General features: G+C 44.5%; 1 protein-coding gene and 1 long non-coding RNA gene across 2 annotated transcripts in view; one reads left to right on the forward strand and one right to left on the reverse strand.

Moving 5' to 3' along the window:
• LOC108162299 (zinc finger protein 700) overlaps positions 1-16,835 on the forward strand; it is a 40,604-nt gene that overhangs the window by 21,586 nt on the left and 2,183 nt on the right. Inside the window, exons 2-4 of the mRNA XM_017296965.2 lie at positions 600-709; positions 2,225-4,729; positions 14,768-14,962. Of these exons, the coding sequence (XP_017152454.1) occupies positions 2,232-4,729; positions 14,768-14,962 (2,693 nt within the window). The 5' untranslated portion in view covers positions 600-709; positions 2,225-2,231. The remainder of the gene's footprint in view (positions 1-599; positions 710-2,224; positions 4,730-14,767; positions 14,963-16,835) is intronic.
• On the reverse strand, positions 7,001-7,680 carry LOC117188752. Its single transcript, XR_004472821.1, has 2 exons — positions 7,185-7,680; positions 7,001-7,119 (listed from the first exon to the last, which is right to left on the reverse strand). It is a non-coding gene; the product is annotated as an uncharacterized LOC117188752 (long non-coding RNA).

Here is a 16,835-nt window from a genome sequence, read left to right on the forward strand (position 1 = left end):
CCGTCAGTCGGAGCAGTCGGCAGGAAGGTACAGAACAGAACCGAACAGAACAGCAAATAGACATACTGTACAACATGGCATTTAATGTCAAACCCAAGCGGCGTTCCTCCATATGAATGGGGGCGCAGGCCATCCCCATCCATGGAGTTGGGTGATGATACTACGATGACGAGGTATGCCCATAAGGCTTACAACAAAAAGAGTGTCTAATATACATAGTTTTAGGAACAAAGGGTATATTTATACGTCTTATTATGTGAAGGATTCTTTGTTCCTTTATTTGGTAGGAAAACTGTAGGTAATCGAAAGATGTTCTGCATTTCTGTATTATATTTTAAAACTTTTTGATAGCAAGAGAATGTTTTGAATGATTTTTGAGAGAAGATTTCCTGATTTCTTCTTGGTAATGTTTTTTTTTTTTAATATTTTTAGGACTTAAAGAACTATTGCTCATACTTATACAAAGACATACATTTTTATATTAAAATAGTTACCAGATCATGCGTTTTCTATAACATAAATTAAGTGAGAATTATTGTACCATCTCTATAAATACATTCTAATAATCCTCAAATGCTGAACTTATTCTCTCTTTTTAGATCATCTTTTCTTAGACAAGGCCTTTAATCAGAAGGAAGGAAGGAGACATAAGTGAGAGCTTTGATATTTCTACTTGCCATTGGTGGATAAGCTGCAAAGCATAGTTGGAGTAAGTATAATGATATAATTTTATTGTTTATATTCCAATAAAGTTCAATTAGTGAACCCCTAAGGGTGATCCTTCAGGTATTCCTACGCATAAACATTCACCTTAGCTTTCTTTCGAACTATCTTCCACTCTTAAAATATCTTGCTCTTCTCCCGTAAGAAAACCCTTTCTCCAGCTCCCAAAATGTTGAACAAATGTGCAATTAGAAGGCAATTACTTGGCTAAGGACTTACAGATGCGAGTAAACGATACATGTATGAGTATTTGTATATATTCTACAAGCAGACATGCAAATTATATACGAGAGAGAATGTGTTGTACGAGTAATAAGCAATTATCGTGAATCAGAGACACACGACGATGTGTCCTGTGTTTTTGGATTGAAACCGCCCCCACGATTCGACTAATTAGCGATATAAAAATGGTAACTGCTGGAGGACGACAGGGAGGGAGGGAGGAAGCTCTAAAAAGGGAGAAGACTATAAATAAATGCCTGTTGGTGTTGCATGTGCTGCTGCTGCCACGTTAATTGTTAAACAAATGTACGTTTATCACTCAAAGGAGAGGCCGTAGATGGGAGTATGGGAAAGGAGGAGCACAGCCAATATTGTCCTTGTTAGACGGATGGAAGGCAGGCCAGGCGCAGGCCAGGCAGAAATCCGCGATGTGGATGCCCCATAACCCACATTCCCCCACATGGCTGTGTGTGTGTGTGTGTGTATCAGCGCGTATCCACGGGAATTGTTATGTTTTTCGTATTTAACCTCAGACATGGGCCTCGTTTGTATAAATTCCACGCGGAAAACAGCAGCAGCAGCAGTTGCCACTGGCAGTGGCAGTGGCAGTGCCCAGGGATTGGTGTTTGCTGCTGCAGCAATTGTACTATGAAATTATGAGAGGCAGCACCGCCCAACAGAGGCAAGGGCAACACCAGCGTCAGCGTCAACGTCGACTTCGACGCATCGTTCATCGCGTGCTCACATATGGCGGAAATGACACTTTTACATTTAGCATGGCGCTAGACAGAGACGCACACACAGAGAGAGAGAAAGAGAGAGAGAGAGCAAGAGAGATGGCTCTACGCGGACATGTACGCCACACACAGACGCAATAAACTTCATTTCTGACAGGCCGCAACAACACACACGAGGAACAAGGACTACGGATGCGGAAAGCAGGGTTATGGAAAAGCAGGGAGACACGGGATACGGATACAGACACGACCATGTCAACGCTGTGGTGAATGTGTGGAGGAAAGGGTTCGTGCCCGGGGATCGCTCTCTGCCGTGGAGCTGTGGAGTGTCTGCTAATGAATAAACTGGGCTTGAAATATGACCCAAAAGGAGGAAGCCCTCTCAACTGGAGTTCATTTCGTACAACTCTCTATGAAAAAGGGGGGATTCTGCTACCAGACTGTGACTCCATAAATCACTGGATAAAGAGTCCATCTAAGCATATTTTTACTCTACTTTTTTTGTGAAGCATAAACCTCTAATTGCTCTCTTTAATCCACAGATCAAACATGGACTCTGACGATCTAGATGACACTCATCTGTGCATTAAATGCAATGCCACCATCGTGGGGCTCTCCAAGTACATCGAGCACCGCAAAAGCAATTGCCTGGCCGCACAGAAAACCCAGAGACCTAAGACTCCAGAGGCTACGTCTCCTGCCACTCAAGAGGTTTCGCCACCAGCGATCCTCAGTAGCAGACATTTGGATCACACGTACGATAGCTTTAATTTCGCCGAGCCAGAGGCCCCCAGCAGCTATCTGAGAAAGACGACAGCCAGTCATGGGGGAAAGTCCTCGAAGTCCTTGACAGAAGCCTACGATCTGCCCTACGAGCTAGGGGCAGATTTGTTCTTCTCTTCCCTGCAGTTGCAGAGTGTTTCGACGGGCGGGAAAACTGTGTCCAGACCAAAAGAAGAGGCCTGGGATGGGTCGAGTCGAGCGGCCAAGGAAGAGACCTGGACTGCGGCTAGAGATCCTGTACTTAAGGCAGTCCGAGAACACGATGAGGCTGTCTTTAAGCCTCTGAATTTCGTTCACGACTCCCCGGAACCCAGCGATGAAGAGGATGAAGACGAAGACGATCCGGATGACTCGTTCGATGCGGAGGAAGACGAAGCCGAAGAGGAGTACGATGCGGTGCAGCACTCGCCGCCCGCAGTGCCTGCCACACACACGGGGGGCAAGTGGAAGCCCGAGCATCGGCCCCAGTTAGGCCACACCCACATCGAAAGGATTTCCCCCAGCTGGGATGAGCCGGCGGAAGAGGTCTATGCCCATCCCCCAGAGGAGCACACTCACGGCAAGTGGGTGCCCGGCAGCAAGCAGCTGGAGTACCGTGAGAATATCGACCTGACGAAGCTGCAACAGCCGGGCGTCAGTTATTGGTGCAACATCTGCTGCAGGCGGTTGAAGAGTCACAGCAATTACGAGCAGCATTTGCGATCGGCATACCATTTGAAGAGAGCGGAGGCGGAACGCCAGCTGGAGCAGGCCACCCTCGGGGGGAAGCTCCCGCTGAGCAAGGACTTCAGCCCGCCGGAGAGGGAGGAACAGCAGCCAAGAGAAGAAGAGCCAAAGGCAGAGTCGGAGATCCCTAACAGGAAACGCCGTGCGCATTTGTTGCGCTGCGATCTGTGCCACCACACGATGGCCCGCCATTTGATGGGCAAGCACCTGATCTCGCACTATCACTACAGACGCCTCCAGCAGCAGACGCCGCTGCGAAGGCAGTCCTTCCTCAAGGACATACTCGACTACATGGGCAGCATTGTGCGGCAGTCGCCGTTCCAGTGCCAGCCCTGCAGCTTCTATGCCAACACGGAAGAGTCCTTCCTGCGGCACTGGCGATCCGCAGAGCACTTGAAGCAGGTCCAGGGGCGCACAGGAGACAGCTTTTGGTGCAGCTACTGCCAGTTCGAGTGCGAGTCCAGCGACCTGATGTGGCAGCACATGCTGCACCCGTGCCACAAGGATGTGGTGCTGGCCCTCAACCGATCAGTGCCCATCTGCATTGCCCAGCGGAGTCGCCTCCAGTGCTCCGCTTGCGGCGAGAGCTTCCTCTACAACATGCAGCTGCGTCGCCACTTTGCCACGGAGCATCCGGGCCTGCCGCCCACCGACACGGCCGCCGACGACTACCAGAGTCGCTTTCGTTGTGGCATATGCGGAGTGACACAGATGTCCCGCCTGGCGCTGCAGCGGCACGAGAAGTTCAAGCATCGCCTGGAACGGTACTACTGCGGCATCTGCCACCTGGAGTTTGAGACGGCGCTGGAGGCACGTCGTCATCGGAGTCTGTTGCAGCACAAGCTGCGGTCCAACCCGAAGGACAGGGTTGCCCCGCAGTCGGACAAGGTCCTGGAGCGCATGCTACGCGAGGTCCTGGAGGATCAAAGTCCAGATCCCCCGCCCAAAAAGAAACGACTAGTCATGGCCTGCAAACAATGCGCCAACTGCCAGAAGGTCTTTGACTCCCCCCAAGCCCTGGCCCAGCATCGAGCGGAGGCACATCCCAGGGAAAATCATGGCTGTCTGATCTGCGGCGAGAACTTTCACTCCCCCCAGGCCCTGGGGAGGCACAACCGCAGCTGCCAGCCCACAGCCAGCACCTCCTCCGCTGCCACTACAGACAGCAGCAAGTCCTGGAGCTGCGATCAGTGTCCGTTCAGCTGCGAGTACGAATCGGATCTGCTATATCATCGATTCTTTCACACTCGATCGGGGTCCATTGGCCGCAACGAGATGCTCCAGTGTCCGCGCTGTCCAAAACGCTTCAAGATGTACTCCCTCAGGGCGCATCTCAGAACCCATACGAATGAGAAGATCTTCGAGTGTCCCGAGTGCCAGATGAAGTTTGGCAGGCGACACAATCTCAAGAATCACATTGCCACGAAGCACAGCAAGAAGGAAAAGCCAAAGGAGGAGAAACGGGAAGTAAGGAAACCCTGCGATGAAGAAAGACCTAAATACCCGTTGGCAGTATTCGGAAAAAAGCTGGCAAATAGGTGAGAAGTCGCACCAATACTCTCCCGATTCGGAAAAACCCCACCCAAAAGTCTGCTAATTAGAATCTCAGAATCGCCTGGGGCTCTCTCTCTCTCTCTGTTTCGCTGCAACGGAAGTGTTCTTCATTCTCTTATGAAAATGTCGCCCCGAAATAGTTTACGAAACAATAAAAAGTGGCAAAAGGAATGAGCCTGCAAATGAAATCCCTGCATGTGCATGTGTGTTGCATTAATTAAAAATTCCAAGCTGCAGCACACCAAAAAATAAAACAAAATATAACTCATTAAGTTCGGGGCATTCCGCGGAGGGTCCCTGGACGACGGGTGGCACGGGCGCTGCAACCACAAAGTATGCAATGCACTCGCAAATCAAGAAGCCTCCGGGCTTATGCCACCCAAAAAACTGCAATTCTACCCCGAAAAAAATATCTGTTTATATATTAACAAAGATGCAGTCCGCAAAAAGACAACACTTGGTGTGCCCTTCCTCCTCTCACCCTGGATGCCACCGAAAAAGCATTATTACAATGGTTATTTTTGGGCAAGGCATTCGCATAAATGTTGCTGGTGGTTTTACATTTTAGAAAATACCCAATGGCCAGTGGCTATTTTTTGGTGGGATTCTGTTGTGGGACAAGAAAGGAAGCCTGTAGAGGGATAGCACATTTGTTGAGTGTTTACCCAAAAAAGGGATTAGGTTCTCTATTGTCATGGTTCTGAAATACTGTATACTGATCTTGAGCTAAAGTTCTTTCTTGTAGAATTTCGTTCTAGGTCTAGGATTTTCCGTTTACCTATGGTTATAATCTTTTGTAACCAGATAGAAAATATATAGTACAAGTTCTGGAAAGATACCAAAAAAATACTAACCAAAAATCAAAACAAATGGTAGAATAGTACCAGTACAAATACCAGAAAGTTCTATAAAAATACTAGATATATACTACATATTGCTAGATCAAGACATCAGTCTAGTAAATACTAGTAAAATATCAAGAATGCTCAAGAAAAATGCTGAAATGTTAAATAATACTAGAACAACTCACCAAATGTACTGTAGTAAAAATACCAAAAATAAATCATCTGGAAATGTAACATAAAACTACTATACAAATAATATAATTATACTGAAAAGATACCAAACAGAGGTAAAAAAAAATAACAGAAGTATACATATGTATATACTGGTAAAATACTAGATAGTACTTATACTAGATACCAAACTTACAAGCTTAAGATACTAGAAACATACCGGAAAATGCTAAGAAAGTGATCAAAAAGACTAGAAAAATACCACATAGACACATATAAGTAGCAAAAAATACTGGGTAAAGACCGAGAAAATGGATAACCCTACAAAATTTGCTTGTTTCTTCCCCTTTTATTGATGGTGCACCGAAAGAACACTTCACTTTTGCAATAATTCTATATTCAATAATACATACGAGTATATCAGAGCTTTGGTCTTTGGGTCTTCTCCATCCTTCTCCACAGATTTGATCTATCCAATTTTAAATTCCCGTACCATTCAACCCATCAACCAATCCATAAAAAGCGACCTGATTTACACCACTTTGATTTTATTCCCGACTTCGATCGTCTGTAACCTAACCGATAGCCTTCTCTCCAGACACGTTCTCTCTCTCCTATCTCTGTTGCAGAGAGAAACCCATTAGCACTGACAGATCTAAATCTCCGTCGTGCATAACTACTCATAACTTGTGGAGTTTTTTCCATCTTCTTGCCAACTAATTCCTTGAGCAAACATTAAGTTGAATTGCAATCGGGACTCTGAGATGTGGAGATGGAAACGGGATGGAAACTAGAGAGTCGCTTGGGTAGAGAATTTTCCACTTTTCAAGTGATTATTTGAAAAATTTATTAAAATGCTCATTTGAAGTTATTGTTGTGCCTCGCTTGATGTAGATACTTTGCTTTTACGACTAACGAGACCAAGCGGCCAACAGTGGAGTGTGGAGTGGAGTGGAGTGAAGTGAAGATGAGCCCCAGACAAACTTTCAGTGTGGCTCAGTTCCAGTCCCAGTCCCAGTCCCAGGACGACTACGACGAAGACGACGACGACGAAGAGTAGACCAAGAAGACGACATCGTCGTCAGTCATGTCAACAGTGGATGCGCTACACACGCTTCCGGAATTCCAGACTTGAACTAACTCAACTTTTACGGTTGCTTCTTCTACTTCTTGGAGATGGCTTCTGTTGGGGGCTGTGAGTGCTAGAGATGGCAGATAAATGCGACACGAATCGTAGTATATTTTGGCTCGGAAAGGATAATTTATTTCGAATATTTAGATGGATATTCTTTAAAATTCCATGACGATTGGTATTTAGGGGGTTTCTTTCAGCGAAGCTTCTCTTTTAGATGATAGTGCTAGATGAGGGAAAGATGTGATACGACTGGAACTATACGCAAAGATATCAAAGATATATACTTACTGTTCTTTCTTTCAATGTATTTGGATCAATATATGAAGTTATCTGGAGAGGGGGCTATGTTTTGTTTAGATATTGAAGCCTGCCTCGCGCATGCACTTCTTGTATGCATCGATCACGCCCAGGCAGTGCTCTGCTCCGTGCTCCACAAAGCACTGGTCACGTGCCTGCTTGGCCTCGGGACAGGCACAACATGCCCCGCAGTTGCCTTTTTTGTCACCAGACGCCGATACAGTCTCCTCGACGGCCTCTTTTTTATCACCAGAAGCAGATACAGTCTCTGGGACGGGATTTGGTTCAACAGTTGCAAATGTTTCGGCCGGAGCCGGAGTCTCTTCGACTTGATGGGAAAATTGGTTGCCCATAGTTGAGGAAATTCAGAAAAGATTTAGACAGATATGTCACCACGATTCGGAAACAATAGAAGGTTTTTACAGATAAAAATGGAATACAATTTTGCTTTTGTTTTGATCTTTATCGTAACACAAATGAAACTCTTTTTCTGTATACAGAAATCACACTTTTTCACTAGAGTTTTCTTTCACCGCCTACTTTTATAGGAACATTTGATGCCAGAAACTGTGTACTCCCATCCCTGTCACGCTGTCATCTCCAAATGGTGTCCTTTGCGAATACTTTTGCCAGCGTTGAGAGCTGCTGGTCCTCCTCTTTGGCCTGAAGAAGTTTGAGGCGTCCGCTGACGACGTCGTCGCCATAGCCATCGCCATCGCCATCGCAGCGTCGGGCAATTCACTTTTATTGAAATGGCGTGCAATGTTCTGTTGGCTGCCTCGCTGCCTCGCTGCCTCGGAGTTGGATTCGGATTCGGTTTCATCTCCTGTTTGTCGCTATCTTGCTCTGGCCACTGCCTTTTCCAATTCGTCTGCATTTTCCACTGTCCCCTGGCCCCTAGCCCTGCCCTGCTTTTCCTCTGTCTGCACTGTTGTTTTTCTTTCAGTTCTCTTCTCAGCTTTCCCCCCCCCCCCCCCCCCCCCCCCTTCTTTTTGGTCTATTTTATTTTGTATTTTAAGTCATTCCTATGGTGCATCATTCGTTTCGTTTCGCCGGCAGTTGATTCTGTTGATGGCACAAAGTGCAGTGCAATTCATTTTAATGGTCGCCGTCGTCCTCCAGTGATCTCTCCCCAACCCAACCCATCCACCCATCCACCCTCTTGATTTGCCCCCCTAGTGGTGGCGGGTGGTGGTGGCTCCATCACTTGAGAGTCAATTTCACAAAACTTGATTTTCCATTTCCAATGACGCCGGTTTGGTTCGCTTCGGTTTGGTCTATCGGAGGATTTAGGTCTCGACTCGACTCTACTCGTCTCGTCTCTCGATTGCCTGCCACATTGCATTCATTCATTTTTATGAATCTGCGAAATTGAGTCGGACATTGTTCGGTTTGTGGTCGGCTGTGGACTGTGGATTGGACTGGGCGACGTGTTCTGTGCAAATCCTCCAGTCTTATGTCTCAGTGGCAATGCCAGTGCCTCCTCCATCTCCATCTCTATCTGTATCCCGTATTCCTGCTTCGCCTTGTTGTTGATGGCTATTGGCAAGTGTTTTGTGTTCGTTCCAGGATCTCATGAGCGTATTGCCAGAATGCATAAATGTATATCAAGTGGCGGCGGCAGTCGCAAGGCAAATAAAAAGAAGTCTAGGTTGGGGTAATAAGCATGTGAATATGCTTTGTTTTTTGCTTTTTTTTTTTGTTCCTCTGAGTTCCATTAGCTTCACCAATATGTTGGGGTTTTTGGGGTTTGTTAGACATTGATGGAGATAATTTTTGGGAGAGGGAAGTGAAGGAAAGTGGCCTTAGAGTAGAGAGAATCGATTGGAAAACATTTGTATATCTAGTGGGAACAGGGGGATCCGTTTATTGGTCTCATCAAGGGTATATGACAGCTCCGATTGAAGTGAATTATATCAATATCAGATTTATTTCCATTTTTACACACCTTTTAGGACTCACTTTACTTTTATATTTTTGGTAAAAGATTATTGTAATAATATACGTTTTAACACACACATTTATCGACTTCCTTTAACCACAGAAGCCCCCTCATCATCGTAGTACATATCTCACCACTTTGAATGCCCCGTAATTATCATCTTCATTACGTCAGACACCTCCCACCTTCAAAAGATATCTCCCATTCAGGATGTCGCATTCAAAAAGCCATTGCCCGTTCCATCCATCGTAGCGTACGAGTATAGGGCTAATCCGAATAGACGAGAGAGAAGATGTTGGAACATTAAAAACTTCAAATTAAGACCCGCCCAGGCATTAATAACAATGCTGGAAACCCAAGGAACTCCTTACGCACACGTAGGACAGAGAGGGTTAAGCACGGGAGAGTGGGTTAACCATGACACAGAGGGTGAAACGTACGAGAGAGAGAGTGGGTTAAGAAAGGGGGTATGGGGATGGACAAGTGCACGGGGTGACATTTAACGGTAATTTCCTGCAACGATTTTTGTTTAGCTCAAGTTCCTGGTGCTGCCACATTGCTGCCACGTTGCTGCTGCTGCTGCTGCTGCTGCTGTGGCAGATAAGCCTGAAGGAAAAGGTGTCCTCCAGTATCCCTGGCACTTCCCTAATTACACATGGTATATAAATGTGTTGTCACGCCCACACACCCCACCTTCCCATACCCTCCCCTCCCCACCCATATATGAAACGAGGGGTGGGGTATGGATGCAACAACTAATTTCACATGCAGCACAAGGCGAGGCATCAAAATCCTGCTAATGTGGCGCTAGCAAAGAACAACTCTAAAAGTGAAGAAAGGACAGAACCGGAGGCAGAGAGCAGGTAGGATGGGGAAAATAAGGATAGCTTTTCGCAGCGAAGCGTCGGATACCCTTGAAGATCGAAAGGCAGATGATAGTACTTATGAAACTATCGACTTTTAGGTGTAAAAACGTTGTTGTCGAGGCACAAATGCAAAAGAGTTGTCTTATCAGCGATTCTCCACATGATTTCTATATGATATGGTGATCCAATAAATACATTTATCCATCTCTGAGTCCCTGCAGCCATTTTGCACTCGAAAGTCCATTCCAGATTCCACCCTCAGGAAAGAGTAGCCCAAGACTTACGTACCAATTACCAGAGAACGAAGCTGTGGAGCTTCGGATCTGAAGCTGTGGATCCTTGTGTTTTGAGCAGTTAAGGAGCTGGGCGGTGTGCACCACACACATCCTTGTGACTGACACCGGAAGCTGTCTGTCTGCCCTGGCTGTTGACTAACGCCCCGCGGCATACACAGAACTTTTGCGCCCAAAAGACAAGACACAACGCGAGGCGACACGAGACACGAGAAAGACGCTGTCATAAATATTTATGCGAGTTTTGGGAACAACAACAGGGAAGAACGAGAACTGCTCCGAAACTACACATGCGATTGTCTAAGACACATCCACAGACAGGCAGGAGTCCTTCTCTTGGGCACCCACCACTACGCCCACCGTGCATCCTGCTGCTGCATCCTTATGCAGCTGACAATGAGCAGCAGGATACATTTTGCACCTGCCACACCGCACCCGCGACATGTTTGCTCAGCATCTTTGTGCAGGAGACGGAGGCCCTCCAGCAACGCAGAGCGGAGCAGGGCGGCTTCCCTCTAATGGATGGTGTGCAAAAGTTGACACAACACCCGGACCCGGACCCGGACACGGACACGGGACAGAGCCAACAGCTTCGTCCGGGCTTGCAGCTGCTGCTGCTGCTGCATCTCCCCTGTCTTGTGGGGGCGGGTTGTTTGATGACAGCTAAACCTTGGATCCCACTCCCCACTGGCGCTGAAAAGGGCAAAGTTTTCATCGCAAGGCGTTTCCAAACGTTCCGTTTTCGTCAACTAATCGGCTACGAAGCTCCCATGATGCCATCCTGCCACCCCATCAACCCCCTCCTTTGAAGGCGGAGCTCAATGTAAATTCTGTGCGCGTTTTGGATTTAAAATGCTTTTGGAAATGAAGCCCCTTGCTATGTGACTGTCTTAGCTGTAGAGGTTTCAAGTGGTTAATATCCTGATTTCTGCGAATTTCTGGGATTAAATTGGTTTGTGTTTTGGTGTAGAAAGAGCTCAGAGAGTAGAGTTCCTGAATGCAAAAGAGTTGCAGGAGTAAATATATTTAATTGAGGAACAGAACATTCTTATTCTTTGACAGATTTAAAGCCAGAGAACTATCATTACATCGTAAGATTAGCTATCTTTTTTTCTTCATTAAAGGAGCTTTGATTTGTGAAACGATTCTGCTAAATCGGTGATGGCATTACATCGTGATTATTTAGTCTATTTTTCTGCGAAATAGATGTTGCTTTCTGCTTTCCTACTTTCTCTAAATATCTTTTCAAAGGCTTCTCATTTTCCCTAAGACCACGTTTCTTTTGTTGCTTGATTCACTCTGAAATCTTTCTACGAAAGTTTTGCCTATCTTGTAGTTCTCTTCTGGTTTCCTCTCAGTTTTCGCCACTATTCTCCCGTTTATTCTAGCTGATGCTGTTGCCACGTATTTGAGTTATAATTGGTTTGTTTAGCGCCTCTGCCACCTGCCTCAAATTAGCTACAGCTCCAGCTTCTCCTACAGCTCCTCCCCTCATTGCAATCCATTCAATTTACAGGTAATGTTGCCTGTTCTGGACCCATGAACATATCTCTCTGTCTCTTTTTACTCCAGAGCAGAGAGAAAGACAAACATATTAGCGAGACGGACGGTTATGGGCCAGAGAAAACTGGAGAACTTACGGAAAGATGGGAGTCTGGAAAATGCATTTGAGGAAATAAAAGTTAATGTTTGGACGAGAAAATACAACTGGGGAAATGCGCTGCGAAAAGAGAGAGATAATTCTGTTGTTGTTCCGCTGTCGCTGTTGTTGTTGTTGTTGTTGTTGCATCTAATTCGCTCTGCTTTCTTTCAGCATTATGTTACGGGGGGGCTCCCGCTACCATTATCCTTTGGATCCTTCGCAGAACAGAAGCAGCAGCGGCAGCAGCAACAACAAGAGCAATTTACGGCAAACTCCTGCAGGTGAAATGGCATCCTTTTGTCAAGTCTTGCAATATCTTGGGAGCTGGAGAAAGGAAGGGCTTTTCCTTCTTGTCATCCTGTTGTGTCGCTGTCTCGCTGTCGCGTTGTCCCGTTGTCGTTCCTATTCAAACTCCATACAAAGTGACATTTCACATATCAACGACGACGCCCATTGCTTCCACGCTTTCGCCCTCGCCTCGCCCTCCTCGCCTTCGCCTTAGCCTTCGCGATGGCATCATTAGAAATGCATGACAATGTTGTCGTACCTCCAGAACACCCCCCATCCTCCGACTGGCCACGCCCCATAGCCCTTAACTTCACGCCCACCCACCTTACTCCCCCAATCTGTTGTCTGGGTGGCTGGTGGCTGGGGTGCTTGGCCGTAACAGGAATTTAGATTAAAGATTGAAACTTTGTTAATGCCGCGCATTATTAAGAAGAATCTTTTTCTTCCCTGAATCCCAAATGAGGCTAAGGAAATTAGTGTGCTCTGATGGGATGAGCTGTCTGAAATTTCAGCTTTAGATGGGCGACTCTAAGGAGAAGATATTGGGAACATTTTGGCTTCAGGAAGTTGATAAGAAAATTGAACTAACTTGATGTCTCAGTAGTCCTGACTAAACCAAAGCAAATATGCTGATTTAAACCCAAGATAAGTGAGAAAGAAGATACTCAAATATCACTAAAAACACTAATGAAAATATACTGAAATGATCCGTAGATAACGGGAAGAAACGAGGGGGAACGTTGTGAGTTGCTGCGGAAGTGGGCGGGGCGAAGTTTTGAAATATTTTTGTAGCAGTGACATATCACAGAAGTCTGGATCCAAAACATCGTTGCTCTAGCTCTTATAGTCTTTGAGCACTAGGCGCTGAAGGGGACGGACGGACGGACGGACGGACAGACGGACAGACAGACAGGGCTCAATCGACTCGGCTATTGATGCTGATCAAGAATATATATACTTTATGGGGTCGGAAACGATTCCTTCTGGACGTTACACACATCCACTTTTACCACAAATCTAATATACCCCAATACTCATTTTGAGTATCGGGTATAAATATGTTCAAATACTCCAAAAAATTCTAAGAGAAAACTTTGATAGAATGTTGGGAATATTTACGACAGTTAATTGGTACTTTAAACACGACAAAAAATCCTGTGAAAGGTCATGCAATTTTTTGTTCCACCCATACATTTTTGTAAAATTTTTGGAGAATTTTTAAAAAAGATTTTGGAGGTACATATGTTCATATGTATATTTCAAAAACCAAGTATGGGGAAGTAAGCCACTCATTCAGGCCTACGACCTAATTTTTGTTTAACGAAACATTGAAAAGTTTTCATTTTTTGCACAGTTAAACGTCCGATAAGTACAATCAAACAAAAGATTTCAGGTTATAGATTATAGATTACAGATGATAGAACACATATCACGGCAAAGGGAATAAGTTTGAAGGCAACGAGATCCAAGAAGAGAATGGGAATCGTTGAACAGTTGTGATTCTATGAGATTTATTATACATTTCATCGTATATAATCTTTGCTTAAACGCAATCCCATGTTCTTCAGTTCATTTAAAGTCTCGTCAAAGAAAAGCTTGATTGAATTATAGGAAGAAAGTAAATATTATATCTACACGGTAGTACAGTAGGTCTTTCTGTTAAAACTACTCAGAAATCTCTACAATAGTGAAGCCCATTACCCAATTACTTATACACAATCCATTTCAATTGCCTAATCTTTCTACTTTGGTTAATTTAAAGCTATTGTAGTTGTAGAATAAAGCAGAAAGAACTACCCCTCAAGCCAAAAACAAATGAGAGAAAATCAATGTTAAATCAATCCCATCACCTACTATACATAGACACGTAGATGCATACAGTTCTATTGACAAACTAATGCCTGTCTTGCCTCATTTAAAGTCGAACGTTGCCCCATTACCCCTACCAAAAAAAAAAAAACAAGCCCCAAAAAAACTCCTCCATCAGCAACGCCAACGCCAATGCCAATGCCAACGACTCCAAGCGAGTTCTGTTCTCAGCTGTTTCGATTAATTAGCATCCGTAATTGATGTGCAGAAAAGTTTTTAGCCTACGAGAGAGTTTGCATTTGCATTTTGCGGGTCCTTTTGACTGGAACTAGATGGACACAAACGTGAACATGGCCCCAAAGCCTGGGAGTGGGACTAGAGCTTAGGTCTGCTCCATGGTCCACGGTCCATGGTCCATGCCCGTTTCTGGTCAATGCCTGTTCCGTGCCCTGTTCTGGTCTGCTGTCCAAGGTTTTTGTTGGATTTGGACGTGCCTCGTGTCGGAGTGAAACGTGACTTTGGTGCGAATTACTTTTGCTTTGATTTAATGTAATTAAAAAATTTCCCAATTCCAAAAGGAGAAAAAGAAAAAAAAAACGTACAAGGACAGCAGAGATCTGCACAAAACGTAGGCCGTACCAAGATCTCTGCCGCACAAAAAGTGATGCAAATATGCGACAGACGTTCAAGAGACTTTAATTTTTGTTTCCATTTTGTATTCTTTTTTCTAATAGCTCCCAAAAGCATCACGAGCAGAGCCATGCCGCGACTGTGGATCGTAGCTTTCGCTGTCATGTCGCGGACTGTACATATTCGGGTGCTACCCAGGTGAGCCTCCGCATCCATTTGGCCTCTCATTCCCAGGGAAAACACAAGTGCGACAGGGACGAATGCAAGTATGTGGGAAAGAGCGAAGTGCATTTGAAAAGGTGAGTGAAATTTCCATCAAAATATAGTTTCAATATAGCTTTAACTTTCGGTTAAATTGCGGGGAAAAGCTCTTACGACTTACACTCAGAGAAAAAAACATTGAAATTTGAACATCTACACTTAGATTTAAAAATTGTATTCAGCAAGAGTGCAGATTGTAAAAGGAAAGTGTTTTTCTTTCAATTAAATTTTTGTATTAATATGCAAATATTTTATTTAAATATATTTCAAATCTTTTTATTATATTAAAAAGTAATCAAGGCCCGCAGGGGGCATGCCCACTAGTTTACAAAAATATATGTATTTTATATTTAAATTAAATACATTTTCTAAAAATTAATATTATATTTATTTCAAAGTGTTTTATTCATAGTTTGATCTATAACGGGCCTTGAAATAAAAATACTTTTAATATTTGTATTTAGAGTAAACTGAAATATATTTAACTTCACTATTTTTGTATTTAAAATTAGAATATTTAATTTAAAATATGAGTGTGTATTCTTTTTTCTATGCCATTTTTCTCTTAGTGTAGTGGAGCGTTTTTTCGAGGCACAAGCGCCTGAATCTTTTGTTGATGCAACACCATTTCCGACTGTTGAATGATCTATTGGCTATCTTTCAACTAATAATATGATACTCTACTACTAGTAGAGTAACTCGCAAAATAAGGTCCCAAATGAGGATTTACTAGGTTTTAAAAAAATTTTATTTTATGGATTAGCATATTTATTATTTGTTGTATTTTCAATTGATACATCTTTATTTCCAACATACTCAATTTCAATTCCCTTAATCCCATAAAAAGGTGACCTCAAAAATAGTCTGAAACCCCTTCTCCAATAACCCTTGGAAATAAGTATTATGGCACTCTCGATATTCCCCCGCAAAATGTATTTCCATTCAATTACTTGGCAATTCATTATCCTCTCCCACACACACACACAAACACACACACACACATATTACCCCTGAATTGCGTTTTTTTTTGGCTATGGGGCGAGGTCCAGGCAGCACCGGGAGAGCTCCTCCGACTATGTGGCTGCCCTATTACTAATCTACAAAATGCTAATCAGGACTTACAAAGAAAGAAAACCCAAACCAAACCCACAAGGCAGCAAAAAGACAATTGCAGCTAACAAAATAAACGAGCGACATTTTCTACACGAATTTGAATTTCTTAAATAAAAAACAAAACGAAGAAGAAGAAAAGGAGCAAAAAAAAAGAGGCAACAAGAGCAAAAATGTCATCCATAATTGCAGACTTTGAACGGCAATTGCATAAATTGATGAAAACAACAAGCGGCAGGCAGGCAGGCAGGCAGCACCAGGCAGCAGGCAGCAGCCAGTCCCAGTACAAGTCGCAGTCCCAGATCCAGTCACAGTCGCAACCGAAGAGCCCGGGTCCAGTCCAGCGACAGAGAAGAGCTTGCCCCAATGGACGTTGCATGTAGTAGGGAGTGGGAGCAGTCGTCTCCAACAAAATCGTGACTTATCGATCGCCTTTGATATGCGCATTGAATTCTTGTAATATTTCCAATGCTGCTCTCCGAATCCCGACGATCAGTTCAGGGCCAAATTGCCGGCAATATGGGTAGTGCCACTGTGTGTTGGCTGCAGCAGCCACTGTGCTGCAGCTGTCCGCCCCAAGAAAGCAACAAAAACAACAACAAAAAGAAAAAAGGAAAGAAAAGAAAAGAGTTGGATACACAGTTGTAAGTGGCATTGGGGGACTCTACTCTGGACGTGGAGGATCGACGTCGTCGTCGTCGTCTTCCTCGTCGCTTCGATCGCCTCGATCGCTTTGATGGGTACGACATTTGGCTTCTTTTGTACTCTGCCGTGCAGACAGCAAATTTAAATGTTGGGTGG

Source organism: Drosophila miranda, chromosome 4 (genome assembly GCF_003369915.1).
Source record: "Drosophila miranda strain MSH22 chromosome 4, D.miranda_PacBio2.1, whole genome shotgun sequence".
Lineage (NCBI taxonomy): Eukaryota > Metazoa > Arthropoda > Insecta > Diptera > Drosophilidae > Drosophila > Drosophila miranda.